Source organism: Condylostylus longicornis, unplaced genomic scaffold, assembly GCF_029603195.1.
Source record: "Condylostylus longicornis isolate FDR11 unplaced genomic scaffold, ASM2960319v2 ptg000010l, whole genome shotgun sequence".
NCBI lineage: Eukaryota > Metazoa > Arthropoda > Insecta > Diptera > Dolichopodidae > Condylostylus > Condylostylus longicornis.
This window is the reverse complement of record NW_026577979.1, coordinates 15829298-15852812: the sequence shown is the minus strand read 5'-3', so window position 1 is coordinate 15852812 and position 23515 is coordinate 15829298. Positions and strand designations below refer to the sequence as shown.

At 23.9% G+C, this 23515-nt stretch overlaps 1 protein-coding gene across 4 annotated transcripts in view; it reads left to right on the top strand.

Annotated features, from left to right (window-relative positions):
- Window positions 1-17712, top strand: part of LOC129618725 (diacylglycerol lipase-alpha) — a 246629-nt gene extending 228917 nt beyond the window's left edge. For 3 of the 4 annotated variants that reach the window (XM_055533673.1, XM_055533675.1, XM_055533674.1), the window contains one exon: window positions 14027-17712. In XM_055533673.1, the coding sequence (XP_055389648.1) occupies window positions 14027-16282 (2256 nt within the window). In that variant the 3' untranslated portion in view covers window positions 16283-17712. Of the gene's footprint in view, window positions 1-10859; window positions 10952-14026 lie in introns of all 4 variants that reach the window. The other variant, XM_055533676.1, reaches the window with a different exon arrangement.
- Window positions 17713-23515: the final 5803 nt, after the last annotated feature.

The following is a 23515-nucleotide window of genomic DNA, read 5'->3' as shown; positions in this document are numbered from 1 at the left end:
GAGCGCAAAAATTCTACCCAAAAGTATACAAAAAATTTTGGCTACACAAACTACAAATAAATGACACAATTGTGACATTGATGAATATACGAGTTACCGTCGTGCTACAGTAGTGATACATTATTGAAAAGAATGGGTTGCAGAAATACCGTATTTTTTTTATTCTTTTTCTCTTCCGCTAGTTGACTGTATTTCAGTTTGAACTCTTTCAGCTGCTTTACAATGTAGTCTTGAATATTTTCCAATCACTCTATCTTACAACTGGTTCTAACGATTGAAATTTTTCTTTTGATGATCACTAGATCTATCTTCCTTCAATGACGTGATATACCGGTCACGTCGGGGTCACCAATATACGATCTGTGGTCTTGGCAGCAATAGACAATTTCCCACGCTTCGCAATGTTTCTTTATATTTCATTATTTTAGCAGTATTGCAAGGGAGCGCTAGAGATGATATACCAACACTATAACAATTCTTTTCTAAAATAATAATCTTAAATGAAAGATTCTCCTTTAGTTTCAAATAATCTATGCTTTTATTTACAAATTCCTAACAAATTATTATGCGTCCCTAACAAATTATTATTATTTTAAATATTTTTCTTTTTTAATATTTACGCATCAAAATAGAACTAAAGAATCAAATATCTACATGTGTTTCTTTTGTTATTGTACTTTCTATTATGTATTATTTTATAAATTTCAAAACAAAAACATCCTTTTGGATTTTACTAATTTATTACTTTAAAATTTCTAGAATTGAACAATCGTTTTATTGTTTTACAATTAACAAAAAAAATATCCTTTCGAATTTTAATTATTACTTTAAAATTCTTAAAATTGAAATATCGTTTTGAATTTCTGTTTAATAATTTTATTGCTGTGTTAACAGATAATTTTTTAAGCCTAAGTGTAAACAAAAATGGAACTTTATTCAATGTTGTCAAAGTATACAGAGCACCAGAATTACAAATTTTTTCGATGAATTAATTAAATGTCTGAGCAAAACCAACTTCAATAAAAAAATGTATGTTGTGGGTGATTTTACCTTAAATTTATTTGAAAATAATACTTACAACAGCATTTATAAAAATATTATGTCAATGAATTCTTTGTATATTTGCAACGAAAGTAATATAACCGGGCACATATCGGGCACTTGTATTGATCACTTTTACACAAATAACCTTGATGAAAAACTGCCATTGTCGTATGTCAATGTTGACGTATTAGAACACTATGCAATAGTGATCAAAGTACCGTGTTTTTCCGAATGTTTTTTGATCCAAAATATGCGCCAGGGCTTATTTTCGGGGGAGGGCTTGTATTACAAAAAGTTCCAAAAATCTCCATATAGGGCTTATTTTCAGGGGATGTCTTATTTTCGGAAAAACACTGGTTATACCGTGTATAGGTAGCAAGTATGGAGTATCTCATAATAGGGATGGGTTGAAAGCCAATTATATCAATACTGAAAAATTGTCTCAGATGTTGGAAAATGAGGCAATTTCTTTAAACGCAACGAAAAATTGTGAAAATTTGCATAAAGATTTTATTAATAATATCACCGGCAAAATAGAAGAGGCGTCAAGAAGTCAATTTAAAAAAAAAATAAATAATAAAAATAAAGCTCCTTGGATTGACAAAAAGTTAATTGAAGTAGTTAACACAAAATTTTTTTGGTATAACAAACTAATGTGAAACCCCGTCAACACAGACTTACCACGTTTGTACAATTACTATAGAAACAAAGTTATTACAAAAAAAAACTATATTTTCAGAAAATTTTTGTAAAAACTAAAAATTATACTGGAAAAGCCTGGAGTTGCACCAAAGAGGTTCTATACAACGGTAATAAAAAGACCAGAATCAATTCCTACTAAACGATCTGGATGACAAAAAAAAAATATAAAAATTAGTGAACTTAACACTCACTTTGCAAAAATCGGCGAACTTGTCGTCTTTTTTTAGCTCTAAAAAAAACAGATGTTTTAAATTCAAACAAGTCGACAAAGCAGATAAATGTAACATTATAGAAAACTTCAATAACTCAAGGTCAATTGATCCATTGAACATGAACACCAATATACCGAAGGCATGTAATAAACACTTGTGCGAACCCATTGCCATTCTGGACAATAAATCTTTCAGAGAAAGTACAGTCCCCAAACTGCTAAAAATAGCCAATTTATAAATCAGGTAATAAGGACGACGTGAGTAATTATCGACCAATATGACTACTGCCCATATTAGCAAAAATGCCAGAATTAGCAAAGCTACACTTTGTAAAGAACTGTTCGCCCAGACTCAAGTGAGCTTCAAGCTGAGTCGTCTTTTGCAGTACTTTCAATATCTGTGCAGTACTTCCATTTTATCTACTTGTACTACTTCGGGGCACCTTTTCCTACTCTGTTGTTGTAGCAATATCGGCTTTTGCCTATTTGCTGCGCGTTGTGTAAGAAGGAGTTCCTTTAGCACTATTATTGAAAACGACGGAAAAAAATTATTTTATTTCCCTCTTATAGTCTTAAATTTTTAAAGGATATTTAACCTATTTATTTTTCCGCTAGTAATTTTATTTAATTTTAATTCTGAAAAAAAATTTTCTTAAAATTTTAAAGTAATTTTATGTGATTTTTATTTTAAAAATTTTCTCAAAATTTATTTTTATATTCTAATAATTTGGCCCTGTCAGATGTAGGAATAAAGTAAACATTACCAATTCCATTGATATCAATTTCTACGTTTCAAATTTTTTAAGTCTTATTTTGTTTTATTTTCATATTTAGTTCAAACATTTACAATTACTTAACTTACATGTAAACGTACAATTACGTAACTTAATTTAGAAATTAGATAGAAATAGATTGTATTTATATTATTTTATATTAACCGAAAAATACTTCAGAAAAATAAAAAATCATTGCAAAGTCAGTAAATTATTAATGTAGGTCAGTAAATTATTCAAATATATAAAATATTATATATGATATTTACTAATAAGACCTTTAGTATAATATTAAATTCAATTGATTTTATTTTAATAATTCAATATAATAGTTTTTGTTATTATTTATTATTATTATTAATATTTATTTTATATTTGTATTATAAGATTATTCTAATTAATTCAGATTACTTTGAAGCACACGACGATTGGCAGTCAAGAGTATTTATTCACGATGTACGTACTTTGAATTAAGTAGAAAGGAATCGGAAGTTACATCACTTGTAAAATATTATAAACATATTAACCTAATAATCTTTGTAATCTTTCTGTGATAAAATTTAACTCTGATCCTGAATCCATTAGGATACGACAGTCTAATGTTTTATTATTTGTACCACATATTGTAACTAAGGCTGTTCCTAAAAATACATAATTTTCAGTTTCGTGTTGGTTTGTTCCTGTATAAGTACTAGCTGTTATTGTTTTTTGTTTGTCAGTGGTTTGATTTTGATTAACTGCTTGATTTTGCTTAGTTACTTGATTTGAAATTTGCCCTTCACTTCTTTTATCGACTTTGACATGCATGTTGACAATTTAAACGTAATTGCAATGTCTTAATCTTAAATTATCTGTTTTGTTGTGATATTTTTATAAATTCTGGATTGTATAGTGTTTGTTTTTATCCACAGTACACATGAATGAGTTGTCACTTGTAAAAAATGCTGATGCCTTATTAACAGTTCGCGTTTTAAATTTGGATTTGGTGAACTGATGTTGCCTGTTTCCAAATGCCTTAAATGATATCTCGTTTCAATAAATTTTAGAAATTCTTTTAATGACTGAATTTCTCTCGGTTTCTTTAAAAACAATTCATATAAAGATTATTTCTCTATCTAACTTCTTTTAGATTATTTACAATAATATGGGATCCCAATTATCCTCAATTTGGAAACCCATATTCTCTAAAAGTAGAATACATTCATTTATTGTATCCAACATCTGCATCACCCGACTACCAAAGTGATTCAAGAATTTATCGATTATATTTGATATTAACAAACTTGTACTCGTATTATCGTATTTATCTATTAATATTTTCCAAGCTATTGTATAATTCCTTGCAGGAGCTGATAGATGTTTAATAAGCTTTTCTGCTTCTCCTATTAAATTCGTCTTCAAATACCACATTTTTCTATTTGTGCAATTACTTAACTGTCTATGATTGTATATTACATGACTGTCTTGTGTCAATAGGTCTCTGAATTTTAACCATTTTGCGTATTCTCCATCAAATTTGGGAAATGTAATTGATGGTAATTTGGCTTTTATGTTATCTAATGGATATTGGGCTTGCTCATTGATTTGTAGATTGTACAACTCTTCTCTGAGATATTGAACAATATTAATGACTTGATATTCAAGTATAGTTTTTGAATGACATTTTAAGCCTTTCCTTTATTTTTCTTTCATTTAACAATATCACATTTCGTACGTTATCTTAAAAAATTTTATCGTTCAGGTAATGTCTTTTTTTGAGGCCCACCAGCGAGTTCGCATTTATTGCATATATTTTTAATTCCGGCATATTTCAAATATTATTATAAATAACGCATTTTTTCTGTCGTTATCCATTGTTATTTTATTGTAAATTGGAATAAAATGTATCATTTTGTTTAAACAGGTATTTAGGTTCTTGCCGAAGTACTTCTGTATTTCGTTGTTGATATTCAATTATTCTTGTTGTTCTGCTACCTGCAGTCTGTTGTTTGTTCCCTGTTTTGCTATGTTGCTATAGTTTACGTTCTCTTGCCTGAAGTCTGATGGCATTCTGTTTATTGCGCCTTTTACTTCATTGATTGCTTTTAGCCGTGTTTTTTTTCCCAAAAAAAGAAAAAAAATGAAAAAGAAAGAAAAGTAAGTACGGGTTTTTAATCTAAATCTAAAATCATAAAAATTAAACGGCAGTCTTTTTTTGAATTTTAATTTTAACCTTTGAATTTTAGAAATTATATGATCACAAAATGTTAGCATTATACATATTAAGTAAACTTAAAAGTAAAATAAAAATTTTAAATTTTTAATTATTGAAAAATAAATCTAGCTATTTTAATTAAGTTTTAATTCTTATTCTTTTCTGATTCAAAAATATTTTAATTATTTTTATTTATTTTATTTAAAAACAATTTAAATTCAATTTCATCAATTATTATAATTTATTTTATTTTATTTTAGCTATATTTTTTCAATTTATATTTTTTTTTTTGAAAATTTTGAAAATTTATTAACTATTTATTCTTTTTTAGTTTAAAAGTTGTACACAATTTGATTTAATTTGTTATTGAAATTTAAGTTTGTTGTAAAAACAAAATAAAAACATACTTTTCAATTTTTATAAGGCTGTAAAATTTTTTGCCAATAGTTTTTAATTTTTAAAATATGTAAAATTAATTTTTTTAACATAACAAATTTAAATTAATTTAAGGTAAAATAGTTTGGTTTGAAATTTATATTTTTGTTTTTAATTTAATAGTAAATTTAATTTTTTTATAATTTTTTTTTTTTGTATTTAAAAATATTAATTTGAATAATGCACTAAAATTAAAATAATTTTATAAAACAATAAATTATTTATAAGTTGATCGAAATATATTTTTAGTTTTGTATTTTTTCACTAAAATTGAAATTTAAATTGAATGCATTCAATAAAGTAAAAATTAATATAATTAATTTAAATAGTTTCTCTAATGCCTTATATATCTATCAAGCCACCAAGCTTTGAGAGCAAATAAAAAATTAATTCAAAATTTATATGGAGTTTAAATTTAGTGTATACCAGAAATTATTTTTGATCAATATTTTTAGCTCTACTGATTTGAAATTGATCAATAATTTTAGCTCTATTGATTCTACATGTTGTTTTAAATTTAATATTTCAAAAAAATCGCATTTAAAAAAAAAAGTTTTAATTTTTAGCGCAGACAACCTTTCTTGTCTTCCAAATGGAGGGGTACTGAATTACAGAGTAAAATATTTGAATAAGACATTGAATTTAAAAAGAAATTGAATAAAAAAAGCAGAAAAATAATTACCATTATCTAGATGACTTTTAAAACCATACTAAATAAAGTGAGAGTCACAAAGAGAACTCAAAAATTTCACAAAAAAAAATAAAAAAATATTTTTTAATGGGTATACTTCGAAAACATAAAACATTAAGAATTGTTTTTGTAATTCAAAATTTCGGAAAATAATTTCAGCTGGGTTGTGATAGATTTATATAGCATTAGTTTCTTTATTAATTTCAATTATTTTATTTTGTTTAAAATTTTCTTACTTAATTTAAATTTTTTCTGTTTTTTTCATTGTAATGAAAATAATATCGAAATATCGATAATAGAAGAAAATTTTAATTTTAAAATATTTCAAAATAAAAAACATGCTATGAAATTCCCAGTTTTCATAATGTTAAATTCCTTAATTCTTAGACGAAAAAATTCTATACTGCAGAGTAAATCAAAACACATACAATATCTAGTGCAATTTCCATCAAGTAAATTTCTAATTTTTCTTTTCTTTATGTTCATTTTAAATTCAAGATTCATATAATATGCCAATGGGAATTGGAATTTAATATCAATTCGACTAATTTTGCCTTGATACATTTAACACCAAGAAGAAATTATTTAATAACTTACAAAAAATATATTATTTTATTCCCGGTCTATACTAAGAAATGTAAAAATGCTGTCGATTTCCCTCATTTAGTAAATTAATATGCGCTATACTGAATAGTTAGTAAAAAAATTTGTACATTTCTGACCACAGGGAATTCGGTTACAAATATTCTAAATGCATTTATCAGACTATTAGTTTGCCTGTCTAAGAATAATCTAACAAAAGAACTATTTAATACGATAATGTACATACACAACCTTACAGATACTGTTAAGGGGCATATCTAATCGAAAATTTGTAAGCTGTAGAAAATCTTTTGAACTGTTATCTCTTGAATGCAGCATTACTTAAAATTTTAAGCGTTTTCTGATGCAAGACAAAAAATTTTGATTTTATCAATAGTTTAAAAAGAAAATTATTACTAAACAATTGCTCCAAATATTTTCTAAAAAAATTCGATACCAACAGTTATGCACTTCTCAACAACATAAAATTTTCTATGAAGACATTGAAATACAAATATTCATTTCTGCATTTCATATTCAATATTGTTCATATCGGTTATATTCATATAAGTAAAACGGAAATTTAAAATCATTCAAAAGTAGATAAGAGATAATGTTCAGTTCTGATTGACACTAATTGTATAGTAGCATCATTTTAAAATGATAACTTTTTAAAACATCTTCACTATATTTTCACTAATTATTGCTTTAGTAAAATGAAAATAACATTAGAAAAAAAATTTCAACCTTGTTTCGAATTAGCAAAAATGTGTAGACATAGAATGCATATTTGCTAATTTTTGCATTTTGTTAGAAAACCCTAGCCATATTATGTATGTATTTACATTTATACTTTTTATGATTTGAATTATTTGGAGACTAAATATGAGCAATGTGAAATTTGGAGACTAAATATATGTGACGTTACGCGACGCGTTGTCATTTAGAGACAAAATCATTAAAAATTTGTTATTAAAATTAAGTCTCTTTTTCACTTGTCCACAATATGGTCGCTATGGTTGCAATTTCTTATTGGTTACTTAAATTTTTAATTTAAAAAACAAATATTTTTTTTTTTTATTTTATTGAATGCATATGTTTGTTTGAAAATATCAATACAATTAAAGAATGCATATTTTGTAAATGTTACTTAATTTAACAAAAAAAAGGTCTTAAAGAAATAAATTAATATTGTTATGAAATTTAAAATAATTTTTAGTTTTTAAATTAGAATTAAAATAAAAATTATGAAAATTAAAACACCAAAATGTTATAAAAATGCAATTAAATGCTCATTTATTACAATTTTCATTATTTTTTTTTTTTTTTACGTAATTTTAATTTTACAAAAACTTGTAGAAATGCTTTTTTTTTTATTTAATTTAATAAGAAAACAAAAAATTTATTTAATAAAAATTTAATTTTTTTGTACACAAAACAAATTTTTTTTTTATTTATTTTCTTTTATTTTTTTTTTTTTTTGAATTTTTAATACCTTAAGTAATTTTCATGTTTTTCGTAAGTTGTTTTTTTTTCCTTAATTTTTTATTTAAATTAAAATTTTGTGTAGCAGCTTTGATTTGTAGCAAAGTTCAGTAATTAGTGTATGACCCCACAAAAAAAAACACAATTCTCAATAACATTTACCAATAATTGAATTTCTTGAAAGATTTTTAAAAATTTCAAAAAAAAAAAGGATAAAATCCTACACCTTTATTTTAGAAAATTCGAAAAAATTTTAATAATTGAAGCAAAATTTTCCCTTTTTTTTTAATTACAAAAAAAAATGTGTAAAAAATAAAAATTTTAAATGTAATTTTTGTTTAAAAGTATAAACTAAAAAATTTCTTAAAGCACAGTAGAAATAAAATTTAGAACACTTTTCTCTTACACATTTAATATGCACACATTATAATAGTTTATATTATATACTTAGTATTCGAATTTGAATAAGGCTAAGTGTTTAAAAAAAAAAATATTTTTAAATATTTATATTGTAAATTTTAATATTTAATATCACAATAAACTTAAAATGTATAAAATAACATAGGATTTCATATTAAAATGAAATTAGCATTGAATGAAGAAGGTATGCACAAAAATTAAAAAAATCTGGAAGTCACTGGACAAATTTGTGGTTGTTCCAATTATATTTAGGAAATTTCATCATAGGCGTAAATAGAAAGTTAAAAAAAAAGAGGTTTTAAAAAACAAATTTTATTGTAATTTTAATCCGAAAATAAATATTAATCATATTCAATAATCTAGGATGCAATACATGTGCTTGTAAATTCGAAACGAAATTGCGAAAATATTTCGAAATTTCTTTTTCAATCGCAAATCAAAAATACAATAACTACCTATTTAAGCTCAAGAAATTTCGAAGCAACGAAATTTAGAATGCCTTCATTTAAATTTATTAACAACGTCAAGTTCTTAGTCAATTCAACAATATTTAATAAAATCCTAATTTTTGTTAAATGTTAACAAAATTTACGAGCTAATTTAAAATTATTTTATTAATTTTAATAATTTATTCCAAACTTATTTAAAGAAATTTTTGTTTTACTTAATATTCTGTCCTACGTAATAATCATACAAGTGCTTTATTATACCTTGAATTAAATTAATAAATTAGCCATAGACATAACAGCGGTGGTTACAATTTGTAACAATTGTAGCCAAAATATTTTTTAGGTTATACAAAAATCGAATTCACAATCTAAACAAATTAATGACATTATGTCAAATTTTTTAATAATGTCATATAGTATTTTAAGTCATACTTCTAATCCAAATAATAAAGATACTATGAAAAAAATAATTTCTTGAAATGAAATTTATTCTAAAAATAAAAAGTCTTTATATTTTTTATTTTAATCGCATGTGATTCTTAATTTTAATTTTTATTTTAATTTTTTTTTTTGATTTAATAACCATTTTCTCCACAATATCTTCAAAATTAGTAAACAAACAAAAAAAAAAAAAATAAATTCAAAATACTAGGAATACTAAATTTATAATGTAAATAAATTTTTGGTAAATCTTTAAAATATACTTAATTTAATTAGACAAATTTAAAAAAAAAATTAATTTAAAAAATGCCGTTAGTTATTTTTTTTTTTAAATTATATAAGAAAATAATTTTATTTTTAATTGAATTTTATTAAAACAAAATTTAAGTAAATTTGAAAAACTAAAGTTAAATGTTAAATAGTCAAATAATTGTAAATTTATGGTGAACAGTTTTAAAATAAAAAGTGAAGTCGAATTTCGATATTCTCTTTGTCTTTTGCAAGCAGTTTTAATGAATTATTTATTCTGTATAGTTCTTTGTAGTTAACACTGCAATAGATTCTTAAATATTCAATATTTATTTGCGTGGTATTAAAACGTAAAACTATACGTATAGAAAAATGCACTTTATTCGTCAAAAAAATTGTTATTAACTTAAGAACTTAAAGGCACTTTTCCAGAACGTCATGAATCTGACGATCATGTCAATTAAGTCAATCAGTTTTATTGTACATTGAAAATATAATTTATAAATGAAAATGCAGTAGCAGATTGCAAAAAAACATTCAAAAATTGATGATTACATGTGCAAACAATTGAATTGGAATTCTTGACGTCAAACAACATAGGGTTTTGTGTCTTTAGAAAATTATTTGCAAAATGATGTTCTGGGGAAAGTGCAAAATTTCAGATTCATAGTTAAACCATATAATATTATAATCAGAACGATTAACATTTTTTTGATTATTTTGCAAATTAAATTTCACTATTTTCAAATAAAAACACAACGACATATTACAAGAACTGTAGAATAGTTGATGACAACAAACACCAAAGTTTTTTGGCCTTTATAGGCTTTTACTTCATATCCAGCATGTTTTACTCGTTGTATATATTTATACTACACAATCTGTAATATTTGAATTAGATTTTAGAATAATGTTTTTGCTCTATATATACTTTCTACATTTCTTGTTCAAATAAAAAATTTATTTAAAAATTAAAATTATTTGGCATAATAAAGTTGAATATTTTATAATATGAAGGAAAACTGAATAATTAATTTATAAAATTAATAAAAAAAAGTTAAAGAGTAATTAAATAAAAAAAAAACATAATTGAAAAAATTAGAAAAATTTATTAAAAACAAAAAAGAAAAAGTTCAATATTCTAAAAAATAAAATTGAAAAATCAACGAAAATTACCCTACAGGTAAATGTTAGAGAACGAACCATTAATCATGTTAGCATCAATGCAAGAGAATCATCATGTACATTAAATATGAAACCAGTATGTGATACCAGGTACATTGCAACATAAAAATAATTATTCAATAATTATGCTAGCTAAAGTACAAAAAAAAAACATAAAAATTTCATAAAATTTCATGTGTTTTGTTTTTTTTTTTTTTTTAATATTTTTCTAATTCTTAAGGCATTAATTTTATTTTATCATGACATTTACTTTTATAATAATATATTTTTAAAAATTACACATTTTTTTCTCATATAAAATTTTTCTTTCACTAATTATGATAAGAGGCGTTCATTAATTTTGAATTACAATAAAAATTATCACAAAAATTTCTTTCACATGACAATTCATTGCATTGATGTTTTCAAATACGAATGTATGTAAATAAAATAATAATATTAAATTATGTAAAACAATTTTTTTAGGACAATTGGATTACAATAACATAGAAGGAGGTCTTCTCCTACAGTATATATTTTAAAAGTTTTACAATTCTATGTCAATCCCGTCAATCACTTGGTTTTACGAAAAAAATCACTTGCAATTTGGTTGGCAATTTTTTGTAAATGCAAAATTTTAAATGATAAAATATTAATTATCTTTAAACGCATATTAAATGCGATGTCGACGTGCGCAGCGATGCAAGAACTAATTGAATTAAGATTTTATGACATTTGTGTCATGACGCCTTTAAAATTATGACTGAACCTGATTTTGATTTTTGAAAATTATTAAATAAATCCGAATTAAACACGACGTTGACTACAAAATGTTTCAAAAATAAATTTAAAATTGTTATTATTAAAAAATTTTTACATTTTTGATGAGTAATTTTGAATTTTTTTTATTATTTTACATTTGAATAATTTTAAAATAACATTATAAATAATTTTAATTGTAACATGGATTTTCTTAGTAAAACTAGCAAGCCTTATTAACTGAAATGTAATGACGTGTCATGTGAGGAACTATATTCTATTATTAAATTACATATGTATGAATGTAGCAGGCACTACACATAGCGTACATATGTATGTACTCATTTTAATTGTTGAAATAAAAAAATAACTTTGGTGATAATATTATATTAATTAGAACAAAATTAAAGAAAATATGTGGTCCTAAATACTAATTCAGATGAAATGGAAATTTTGACAATAAAAAATGAACAGATTCTGTCTAAACTTTTAATATTCCGATTTTTATACAACTGGTCATTTATATTATTATGTCAAAATTCAGCTATATAAGTCAACTTTTATTGCAAATAAAATGTAGCGAAATTAGCATTTTGAAATCTTTAAAAAATTCAGGTAAACTAATAATATTCAGTTAATGCTTACATAATTTTCAAATCCAATTACTTACATTTTAATTGCAGGGAAACGGGGTGACGAATGACAAGTGGACGAATTAAAAAGTGAAAATCAATGAAATTTGAACTTGAAAAAGAAAATTTTCTGAATTAGTGTTGGGACAATTGATAAATTTTGTTTGTTTACAATTTTGTGCTTCAATTTAAGACATACATATATAGAAAAATTTAATTTAATTTTTTTATTTTTTTATGAAGTACAATTGTACTTTTATAATACTTATATTTTATTTTTTATAATATTCTTGTTTGTTTTTCTCTCTATTTTTCGCCACAATAAAATTATTTTGATCTTATTAGGTGTTTGACATTATGAATGACGCTTTATACAACTACGTTTACATTTTTTGCATGTTAACAAAATAAAAAATCTTTGCGAATTTTTTATACGCTGCTTATGTAATATATATAGTATATAAAATTATATATTTTATTTTCAATTGAAAAAATTTATTTCAAAGAGTTATATTGGAAAATTTTTCTTAACAGATGACTTATATCACTGTTTATAATTGCGATGACAAAACGTTGTCGTACTTGAAAATGAAAGTTTTCACTATTTAGCTGCAATGATTTTCTCTCGTAACTCTAAAATACACCAAAATTGCCAAAATCATACAATTTGGTGCTTCCATATTGTTTTGAGATTTTAAAATAACAATCTTGAGTTCCATATTGTAAAAAAATGTTTTTTTCGCCATCAAACTGTATGCGAAAATTTAATACACAACTTTTACAATACTTTGTAAAATAAAAGCGGCCAAAATAGTTTGACTGCAATATTTGCGTTTTTACTGCATATTTAAAAACTGTATTTACACAATTTTAAAAACTTGTAAACATGCAATATGGTACTTAAAAATTTGTCATGAAAACATTTTGTTTTACAATGTAGAAGTGAAAATATTGATTTTTAAGTGTCAGTAAATAATATTACCGTAATTTGTAAAATTATAAGCGCAACTTTTATGAAAAATCTGATAAAAATAATTTGAAAATTGAAATTTTGAAATTTTAAAACAATTATTCATTCCACAATCTTTTTGAGGTTAATAATTTAATTATTGAGTTTTAGTTTCAGTGATTCAAGACCCTCTCGCTGAATCAATTCTTAATGGCATTTAACTAAATTTAAGTTTGAATTCACAGTTCGAAGCTTTATTTAATTCTTGGTTCCATTTCATTTGATTCATAGACGTGAATAGCTATATTTAAAATTATATACTGAAATTTATCATTAAAATCAGTTTCTATATTCATTCTTATCTTTACCAACTATATTCAACTATTTATGACATATCATCATACTAAAATCATTAATTGTTTCTTTATCGTAATTTATTTAATTTTGTGCTATTAATTATTAATTTTGAATATGATTATAAAATTAACCTACGTATAACTTTAACATTCAAAGGGTAAGTTTAAAAATTTTTAATTTTTCTAATCACAAAATATAAAATCCAAAAAAAGTTCTTTTGATCTGCGTTTTCTGCTTAAAAATTTGAAATTTTAAAGTTTTGCATGATCTCACCAATTATGAATTTGAAATCACATATTTTCTAATAAAACACTTTTTTACTTCTATATATAAATGCATTCCACATTTCTATCACAACACATAAAATTTCTCTATTTAATTTTTTTAATTCTATTATCAATTATTTTAAATATTATTGGTTTATTCATCGAGATTCATCGTTTACAAAAATTTCTTTTCTTCAAAATTTGTATTTAATTTCATTTCTAGGTTGTAACTACAATTGGACCGCGTAAACCCCAACGTCAACCATCAAATGCATATGTTACTTTACCTACAGATATACCAGATACAGTACATTTTAATCAATTTTTAAATCAAGGATGTGAACCGTCATCTTTACCACCAATTTTAGGTAGTAATCAAAATATATCAAATCAATTATCAAATAGAGCACAATCGCCGTTATCTTTAACAACAAACTCTCTTTCAACGCCTACAACACAACATAAATTATGTTTAGAAACTTCATTTACAAATTTACAAAGTCCACAGGATTCAAATTCTGCCCAAAGATTTAATATGTCATCAAGTCGTCCAGAATCGAAAGCCTCATCAATTGGTGGTAGTGTTTTTAATCGTAGTCAAATAAGTACATCAACTGTTCAACAATTTGATATAAATAGTGTTCTGGACGATGATACAACAGCAGCACAAAGTCCATCATTTCCAAGTGAAGCAACAACTATTATTATGGCTGATGGAGTTACTATACAAATGGAATCTCATAATCCATTACAAAACTTCCAATATCCATTAAATGGAATAAATAATAACAATATGAGTATATCAACTATTGGGAGCCGTAGTAAGGTTGTTGCATTTGATATTGAAGCGACAAATATAACAACTGCTGCCATTATTTCGAAATCACCTTCAGTTTCACCACAAGTTCAAACACGAGGTATTTTACATAGACATCAATCGGATAAAGCTAAACCACGCAGTTCTAAGAAACCATCTTCATTACCTATTCCACTACGTAGAAGTTCGCTTGGTGGTGATATAAAACCTATCGATTTAATACATGACGATTGGTTTGGTTTAGCTCCTTTAGCAAGTCCTGAAACGCTTTCAGAAATATCAAGCATATCTTCGAGAACAAGTAACGCTCTTAGTTTAGCAAACAGTATTGAACGATATTTGCAAAAGATGTCAGTAAATGAAAATAGTGTTAACAACACGGTTGTTGAAGAAGTTTTTGAATCTCAGCTACATACACCCAAAGTAATGAGACGTGCTCCAAAATTTACAGAGAATTTGGCTAACTGTGCTAATGATAGTCGTGCTCATGAGCAATATAAACGAATGGGGCAAATTTTCTTAACTAGTCCAAGATTTTTAAGATCACAAGATAGTCAAGATTCCAGCCAGGACAGTTTTGAGTCCGCTTCTTCAAATTTAGTTTCCAATAGACAAGATGAGAAAAATACATCAAGTATAACGAATAGCAATATAATAGATCCGAAAATCGTTAATGCATCTGGTTCAAAATCAGCCGATAATTTAGAAGAATCGCCGCTGCAAAAAACTCTTCACGATGATGAAAATCAAAACAAAAAACTTACTTTTAGTGACTCGAATATTTTAAGTACTGAATGCCAAAGTTTATGTCCAAAATGTCCCTGCAAATCCTTTAATGGAAATATAAAAGAATGCTGTAAATTAACTGACCATAGTTCCTGCTTTAATAAATACTCTACAATTCTTACCACCAATACTAGTTCTTGTGATACATATTATAGTGCTAGTGCATCATCAATCGATCCGTCAACTTTAGTTGATTCAAAACCAAGAACACCAACAATCGAAGTATTTTCAACACCTCAAAGCCATTGCTCTGCAAATTTAAAACCACCACCTTCTCCAGAATTACCACGTCGTATAATAAATTTTAGAATTCCTGAAGAGACTATTAAGGTTGTCCAAGAACAAAATGAATCTGGAGTACTGGAATCCCATTTTCCATGTTTAGATGAAGAATTACTTTTGCCAAAATCAAAAAATAATAATAGTAATAGCAATAATTTATCAAGTCTAGAAAATACAAACACTAGTTTATCATCATCAGATCAAGTTTCTCTTCTCCCTACTGAAAGTCCAAAAAAGAAACGTGTCACTATTTCTAATAGAGAAAATAATAAAAATAATAATAACAGTGTTCATTTTGTAAGTCGTCAACAACCTGGAAGAGTACAATTTAATAACAATCAGAAACCGTCACCAATTATTAAAAAACGAAATGGTAATAACTCTAATAGCAATGGTGTTGGAGGTAGCACAAACAATGACAAAATTTTTACCAAAAATGATTCATTACCCCTTTTATCGCATTTAACAGAAGCTAGAATATCTTCTCCAGGATTTGTGAAAAGAAAAAGTTGCATTTATCCAGCAAATAGTTCAGCTAGCCCATCAAAACAACAACAACCTAGTACAAGTGGTAAGACTGAAAGTTATGTATAGAAAATTATATTAAACAATTCGTAGGATATATTGTGTGTATGTTGAAATTATAGGAATAACATTTGAAGCAAAATTACACATTGAATTGAATCGATTTTAGATTTATATAGATTTAATTAAAAATTAAGTTTGTTATTGTTGTTTTTGTTTAGCGTATTTTAAGTTTAAAGTAGATAAATAAATAGAAATATGATGTGTTAGATTTAAAAAAAACTCAATTCTAAAAATTCGAAAATAATTTTAACCACATTTTAAAAATTCTTATTTGAATTACAAATTATAGTTGCAAGAATTATACAAGTCTCGCTCTACGATATTTCAATAATATCTATGAACATAAATATGTTAAATAATTGTGCTGTTGTATAATTATCGGCAAGAAATTCTTTCAAATTCAAATTTACTCAAATAAAAAATTTCTGTCTTGAAAGGAAACGTTCCCAGGAATCAAAAGATTTCTCAGGTATAGAGAAGTAATTACGTGTTGCTTTCCTAAGGCCCAATCAATAAAAACAAAGACATGTACGCACAACAAAATATACCCAATGAGACAAATACATCAAATCCAAGAAATATAAATGGAAAACTTGTCCATAAAGGTGGAATATGCATGTTTAATTGTATTTATTGAATCTTTTTTAGAAATTACCAGTAACGGTCACCGCATTATGAATTATTCAATGCAATCTGTCCTCACTATGGTAAAAAACACTAATTGGAAAAAAATTTAAAAGCCTTAAATAAAAATAAAAAAAATTAATAAATTAATTAAATATTTCAAAAAACATTTAAAAACAAAAACCTTGCATTTCACAATAAAGTAATTAGAAATCGAGTTCAGCAGTCCGTTTCAAGTAACAACCCTTGTACTTTCCATTAAAAAAAGTATGTAATGCCTACAGTCCTACTATTCTACTGTAAAACTAACTATCTTTTCTATTTGTAAGGTGCTAATCTTGTATTTAAATAAAATTTACTCTGATGCAGAACCATGGTGCGACTCCGTCTAGTACAAGCGTAGAATGATCGCTATATAGAACTTTACAATGATATAGTAATATAGAAATTACATTTTGTTAAAATTAAGTTTATCTTTTTCAACCTCCGTAATAAGTTTTAACAAATGTTACTTGAGATACCTCCGAATCCGAATTAGATTTAACAATGGAATTTAAAATTTATTTAAAATTTTTTGATTTAAATTTCCTTTATAAATAAATAATATGTATTTGCTTTTTCTAGTTAGAAAATTAAATGAAAAACGTGTCGTCAAAAAGGAAAAATAAAAATATGTTGTGCCAAATTAAATAAACTATATTATACAAATAAAAATTAAATAAAAATCGTCAATAAATTACTAGAAGTCAATTCCAAAATAAAAGAAAAAAATTAAAGAAATTTTTTTATAAAAATTTAAAATAAGTAGCTAGTAAAATTGATTCACTAATAAAATTCAAAATGATTCTAATAACATTTACTAAGTATGCATGTATATTTAAAATTCTAATTTAGAAATGATTAGATTATTAAAAATTTAGAAATACAAAATGATTTTTAAAAATTTATCTTTAAAAAAAAGTAAATATTTTTGAAGAAACAAAAATTATTCTACTTTTCTTAAAAACTTTAAAACTATTCAATTTTAATTTAAATTTAAAAAAAAATATTTCAATAAGAAAAAATATTCACCCATGCATTAGACGCATTAACTGAGATGATGAGTATTTTTCAAATATTTTTCATTTCAAAAATTTCTTAATTAATATTCCATTATCTCAAGTGGTGCATCTTAAAGAACCTGGGTCAATATTGCTATTCTTATTCAAAAATTAATATTAATTTTAAAAACTATTTTGCATATATTGTCATCTTAGATTAAAATACTGCTAAGCTCAACTTTTTACAAAATTTATTCCCTTTGTTCATTAGATTTTATTACTATGAATTAAACATAACATGCTGCTTTAGAATTGTTTTTATGTTTCAAAATTCTTTAAATTAATGCAATCTGCAAACCATCATATTTTTACAGCAAAAATATTCTAAATCTGTCTATCCTATGTATAAGCCATATGGAGTTACTTAATAAAGCGGTTCCGAAATTTTATTCGAAAATCTTGTGTCTTGCCAACATTTATCATTTTATCGCTATTTTATCCTTTTATCACTTTTCTGCAAAATTTTTAAAATTTCATTATTGAATTTTCCATGAAATTTTTTTTTAACTTTATGTAAATGGTTGGTTATCTTCCCTTTCTTTTAAAAATTAAAGCGGATTCGTATTAACTTAAAGTTTTTTCTTTCGAATATTGATATCTGCAATTTTAAATACTGCTATAAATTTAAATCTCTTTTCCTATTGAATTGAATTACAATACCTCTTACTTAATGAGTTCTAGAACGAGAATTAATTTAAATTTTCACTTAACTAAGGCGTTCCTTACACATCCAAATTTATAGTTCAATCTTAAAATTCACAAATTTTTAGTCCCTATCATAATATTAAATTTAATTAAATTACAATGTCTGTTAAATAATTTTATTTAATTTAAATTTTTGCAACTCAAGTACTTTCGCTATTCTCTATTCAAATACAAACTTTAATTAAATTTAAGATTGACAGTGATCTAAATGACAAAATATATTCGATGGATTTCGATACTTTCCTAAACTCAAACTAAAAATTTATACAATAAAAATATGAAAAGTATCGAAATTAATTGATAAGAAGTATCGATATTTAAGAATAATTGATTTTTAAAAACAAATTTGACAGAAAATATTTTTATAATTTTAGTTAGCGTTTACACATCAAACACTGTTCCTCGATTCCGTTTGATGTGATGAAAATTTGATGAAATAGAAAGCCATTCCAATCTCATCAAATATATGAAAATTTTTTGACCTTTAAACGCTAACTTTTATATTTATTATTAAAATGATTTCATTTTTAATTTAATTGTAGGAATTTAATTATAAATATTTGTCTTATATACATAAGTATATACAAATAACATATGTAATTATCTTTGTACATTTGATTATGTTTTAAAATCTTTTTGTATATTCAAATATATACGTCAAATTTTCTTTCAATAGGGTATATAAAATTTCTAAAACTCATCATACTTATTATTAACTAAATCTATAAATGAATCCTAAATCTATAATTCTTTAAAATTACACAGTTATCTATATTATAAAATTAAAAAAAAAGAAAAATATTCTAAAATTACTTAAAATATGTCGATTATTTGATCTCATATAAAATTTTAAATAGTATAAAAATAATATATACACATTATATGAATATTTATGTATTAATAGGAAATATTTCATATAAATTTAGAATCTTAAATATTCAATTAAAAAAAAAATGTAGTAGAATCTCAAATTTTCTTAAAGTTAAAATTTTCCAAATTTTTAAATACTTACACAACTGGTGTAACTGATTGAATAAATTAAGTACAGTTTCCTAAACATGTTAAATGTTTAACATAAAAATTTTACGAAAAAAATATTTTAAAATTGTTAATAAAAAAAAATACCCTTAAATTGTAAACACCAAAATATTTCATTACATTATGTATAACATTAATATTATTAAAATTACTATGAATGTCAAAAAATTATATACAAAAAAAAAGAAGAAAAAATTAATAATAAATAGGTTTCCCCCTTACAATAAGGACATTAATACAAAAAATATTCCTAATCTGACCAAAAAAATTCGAATAAATAACTAAAAAAATATTCAACCATTAGAAGATTTTTTCTTTTAACATTTATACTTTATGTTTTATACTTTATGTTTTAACTAGCAACTTAGCATCACTTCAACATTACAACCGGATTTTTTAAAATTATAAATTAAATTAATAAAGTACACATAAAATTTAGATTAGTCGTTTTATAGATCAGCTGTATGATTATTTTATAAGTTTATTATATTTGGCAAATTTACCTGATTGTACAATTTTTTTGAACTAGTGAATTCGTAATTATAAAATTATTTATGACGAATGGATTTGTTAACAATTTTTTGCATAAAGCAAGCATTGTATAAAATTGACAGAAGTATATAGTAAATTATCGCAATGAAATTCTTTTTATCTTCAGCTTACTTGTCACATTATACATATGTACTTATTTTCTGTCGCAAAGAAATCTGGCGAATTTCGTCAGATAATGAGCCACAGTAAATTGATTTTTCATTATTTTAAAAAAATTAAGAGACAGAGTAAAATATACTGTACTTTTCGCCATATGTACTTGCAACATAATTATTAAGAATTTTCTTGTTTTTAATTATGCTACATTTCAAAAATTCGACTTGCACAAAAGAAAAATGTGTCTCGTTTTGTTATTCATAGTCCACATTCGTCTCTTTTCAACACAACTTGGGCATGGAAAATTTAAATAATGTGATAACAAATAAGTAGTGTTTTTTTTTTTAACTAGAAACGATTTAATGATTAACACCATTAGTTTTAATTCTAATTTGATTAATTGTTGTTAAAACAAGTGAATTTAATGCATTCACATATAGAATACAATTTTTATATTAAGATCACATAATGATTGTGCCAATTATGAATCTCTTTTGAATTTGCATTATTTTCTTTCTACAATAAAAAATATTCACGTAATTATGAAAATCTACTGGATCTAACGGAATTAATTTTAATAGTCTTGCTACTGGTCAAAATTTATTTGTATTAAAATTCATATGCATGTTGTATTGGACGATTATTTTAAATGGATTCCTATTTAATTACGTAGGAGAAGGCTTTTTTTAAATAACATTTGTAAAAACCGATAAATTTATCTGTAGGATATTTGTTCTGTCTAAGTTTCTTTACTATGTCAAATCGTAATAATAAACAGGGTTAAATTGGAAACCAGATTTCAATGAATATTATATCATCTGTCTTGTGAAGTTGGTCTTGTCAAGAAATAAAAAAAAACGTGTTTTCCAATTTGGTTGATTCAAGAATTTACCGATTATATTTGATATTAAAAATTTTGTGTTGTCGTATCTATCTGTTAATATTTTCCAAGCTATTGTATAATTACTTGCGCGGAAACTGATAGATGTTTAATTAGCACTTTCTTCTAATTTTCTCTTTGTTAACATTCTTTTAGAAAGATTTTTATTTTCACTATAATTTTCCTTTTTTATAAAATAAATGATGCAATTAAATATTTTTAATATAACAGGACATTTTTTCAAATTTATGATTTTGAGTTGAACTGTTTCAGAAAAATTGTTAGACTTTTAAATTAAATTAAAGCATACCCGGTAGACTTTCAGTATAGAAACCAGTGATTTTTTTTCCTGATTTGCGAATATTTGAGTTGAAAATGGTAAAATTGGAAAACAAATTTTTCGGAATTTTATCTAAATAAAAATTTAAAACTCTTGTTTTTCTAAATACATATTATTATACATATATTATTTACATGCCGTATACATAAATATTTATAATATTATACATTTTATGTAGATTGTATACGACGCGTGTAATATTCTCTTGTACTCATAAACATACTTAAAATCAATTTATTTATTTTTAATTTATACTCGTAACAATAATAAAAAAAATCTAGTCGAATTGTTATCATATACATACAGATAGAAAATTAAAACAAAAATATTTTTTTATATTATAAAATAATTAGAAAAATTAAAATTCAAATAAAAAAACAAAAACCAACATAGTTTAGTTATGTAGGTAAGTATTTAATAATTATAATTATTATTATTTATTAAATTATTATTATAATTTATCAATGTTAAATATAGGAAAATTTTTTATATGAGAAAATTAATTTAGAAAAACAAAAACTAAAATAAATCTTAAAATAATAAAAAATTTGAAAAAAAAACAGTGCAATGATACCGTTATTATACAAGTACATTTTAAATAACAAAAAAATAATTAAATTTAAGAATACAAAATAAAAATGTTTTTAAAATTAGATTTTAAGTAAATTAAATTGCAAGAGGAAAAATGAGAAAAGAATAAATAAAAGGGAAAAATAATTTATTTATAACTATTACAAAAATTTAGTAAAACAAAAATAATTATTTTTAAATTATTTCATATTAAAAGAGACACAAAATAAAAACCATGTTTTTAATAATAAAATAATAAAAAAAAAACATTATTGAAAATTTAATAAAAAATAAAAATGTTATAAAAAAATAATGGCAGAGTAATTATTGTAAAATAATATTATTAATTATTATTACAAAAGAAAAATTGTTAGAGAAACGATAATATTATTAGTTATATGAAAATAAAATTAACATAAAAATTATTAAGTTTGTCTATAAATTCTTATTTTACCAAGTCATTGCTATAATATATTTTCCAGCTCTTTCATACAGATTTTCATAAATTTAGAAAATAATCACAAACACCGTAAACAATGTTGTTATTATCATAATAAACTAAAACTATATATGTATACTGATATGAAAATTATATTTTTGACTGAATGATAGCCCATTCGTATTTCATGATAATTTGACTACAAAAACTAGTTTTTGAAATTTTTAAAATTAGCTTTTAGAATTGTGTAAAAGCCGTTCCAACGAGTCAAGTCGTTTAAATGTCTGCTAAGTTTTATGGATCTAGCTTTATTATTTTTTCAAATTGATCAAATTTACTTTAGTGTTAAATGATAACTAAAAGCCATTCTATCAAAAATTTCAAAATGTATAAAATGTAATCGTTTTGAGTTGTAATGCAGCTATCGGAACTCTTTGTTCGCATTGTTGCAATTACAATAACAGTCATTCTTGATAGAAAAATAAACAATTTCTGAAACTTTGATGATGTTCATTTAGATCGGATAGATATGTCAGGTTTACATCAAAACTGAATTTTATGCAATTAAGTTTATTGTCTAGAAATCTATTCATATGTATGTATGTACATATTTTATTATTAACTTCTTTATTCTGTAGAAGCACTCAGAAGGGGAAACTGCTTTGTAATAAAACCATCAAGTTATTTAAAACACCTCATTTACAAAATTAATTTGAAGTTTAAATTAAATACTTTAAAAATGGCAAGTATGGTAAGTAATATTTAAACACAATTTTTTAAAATATATTACTTATAATTTAATTTATATACATAAAAGTTAAATATACATAACTGAAATTACTACGAATTTAAAAAAAAAACTTACTCAGAAATTCATGTTCGTACGCCGCAACTC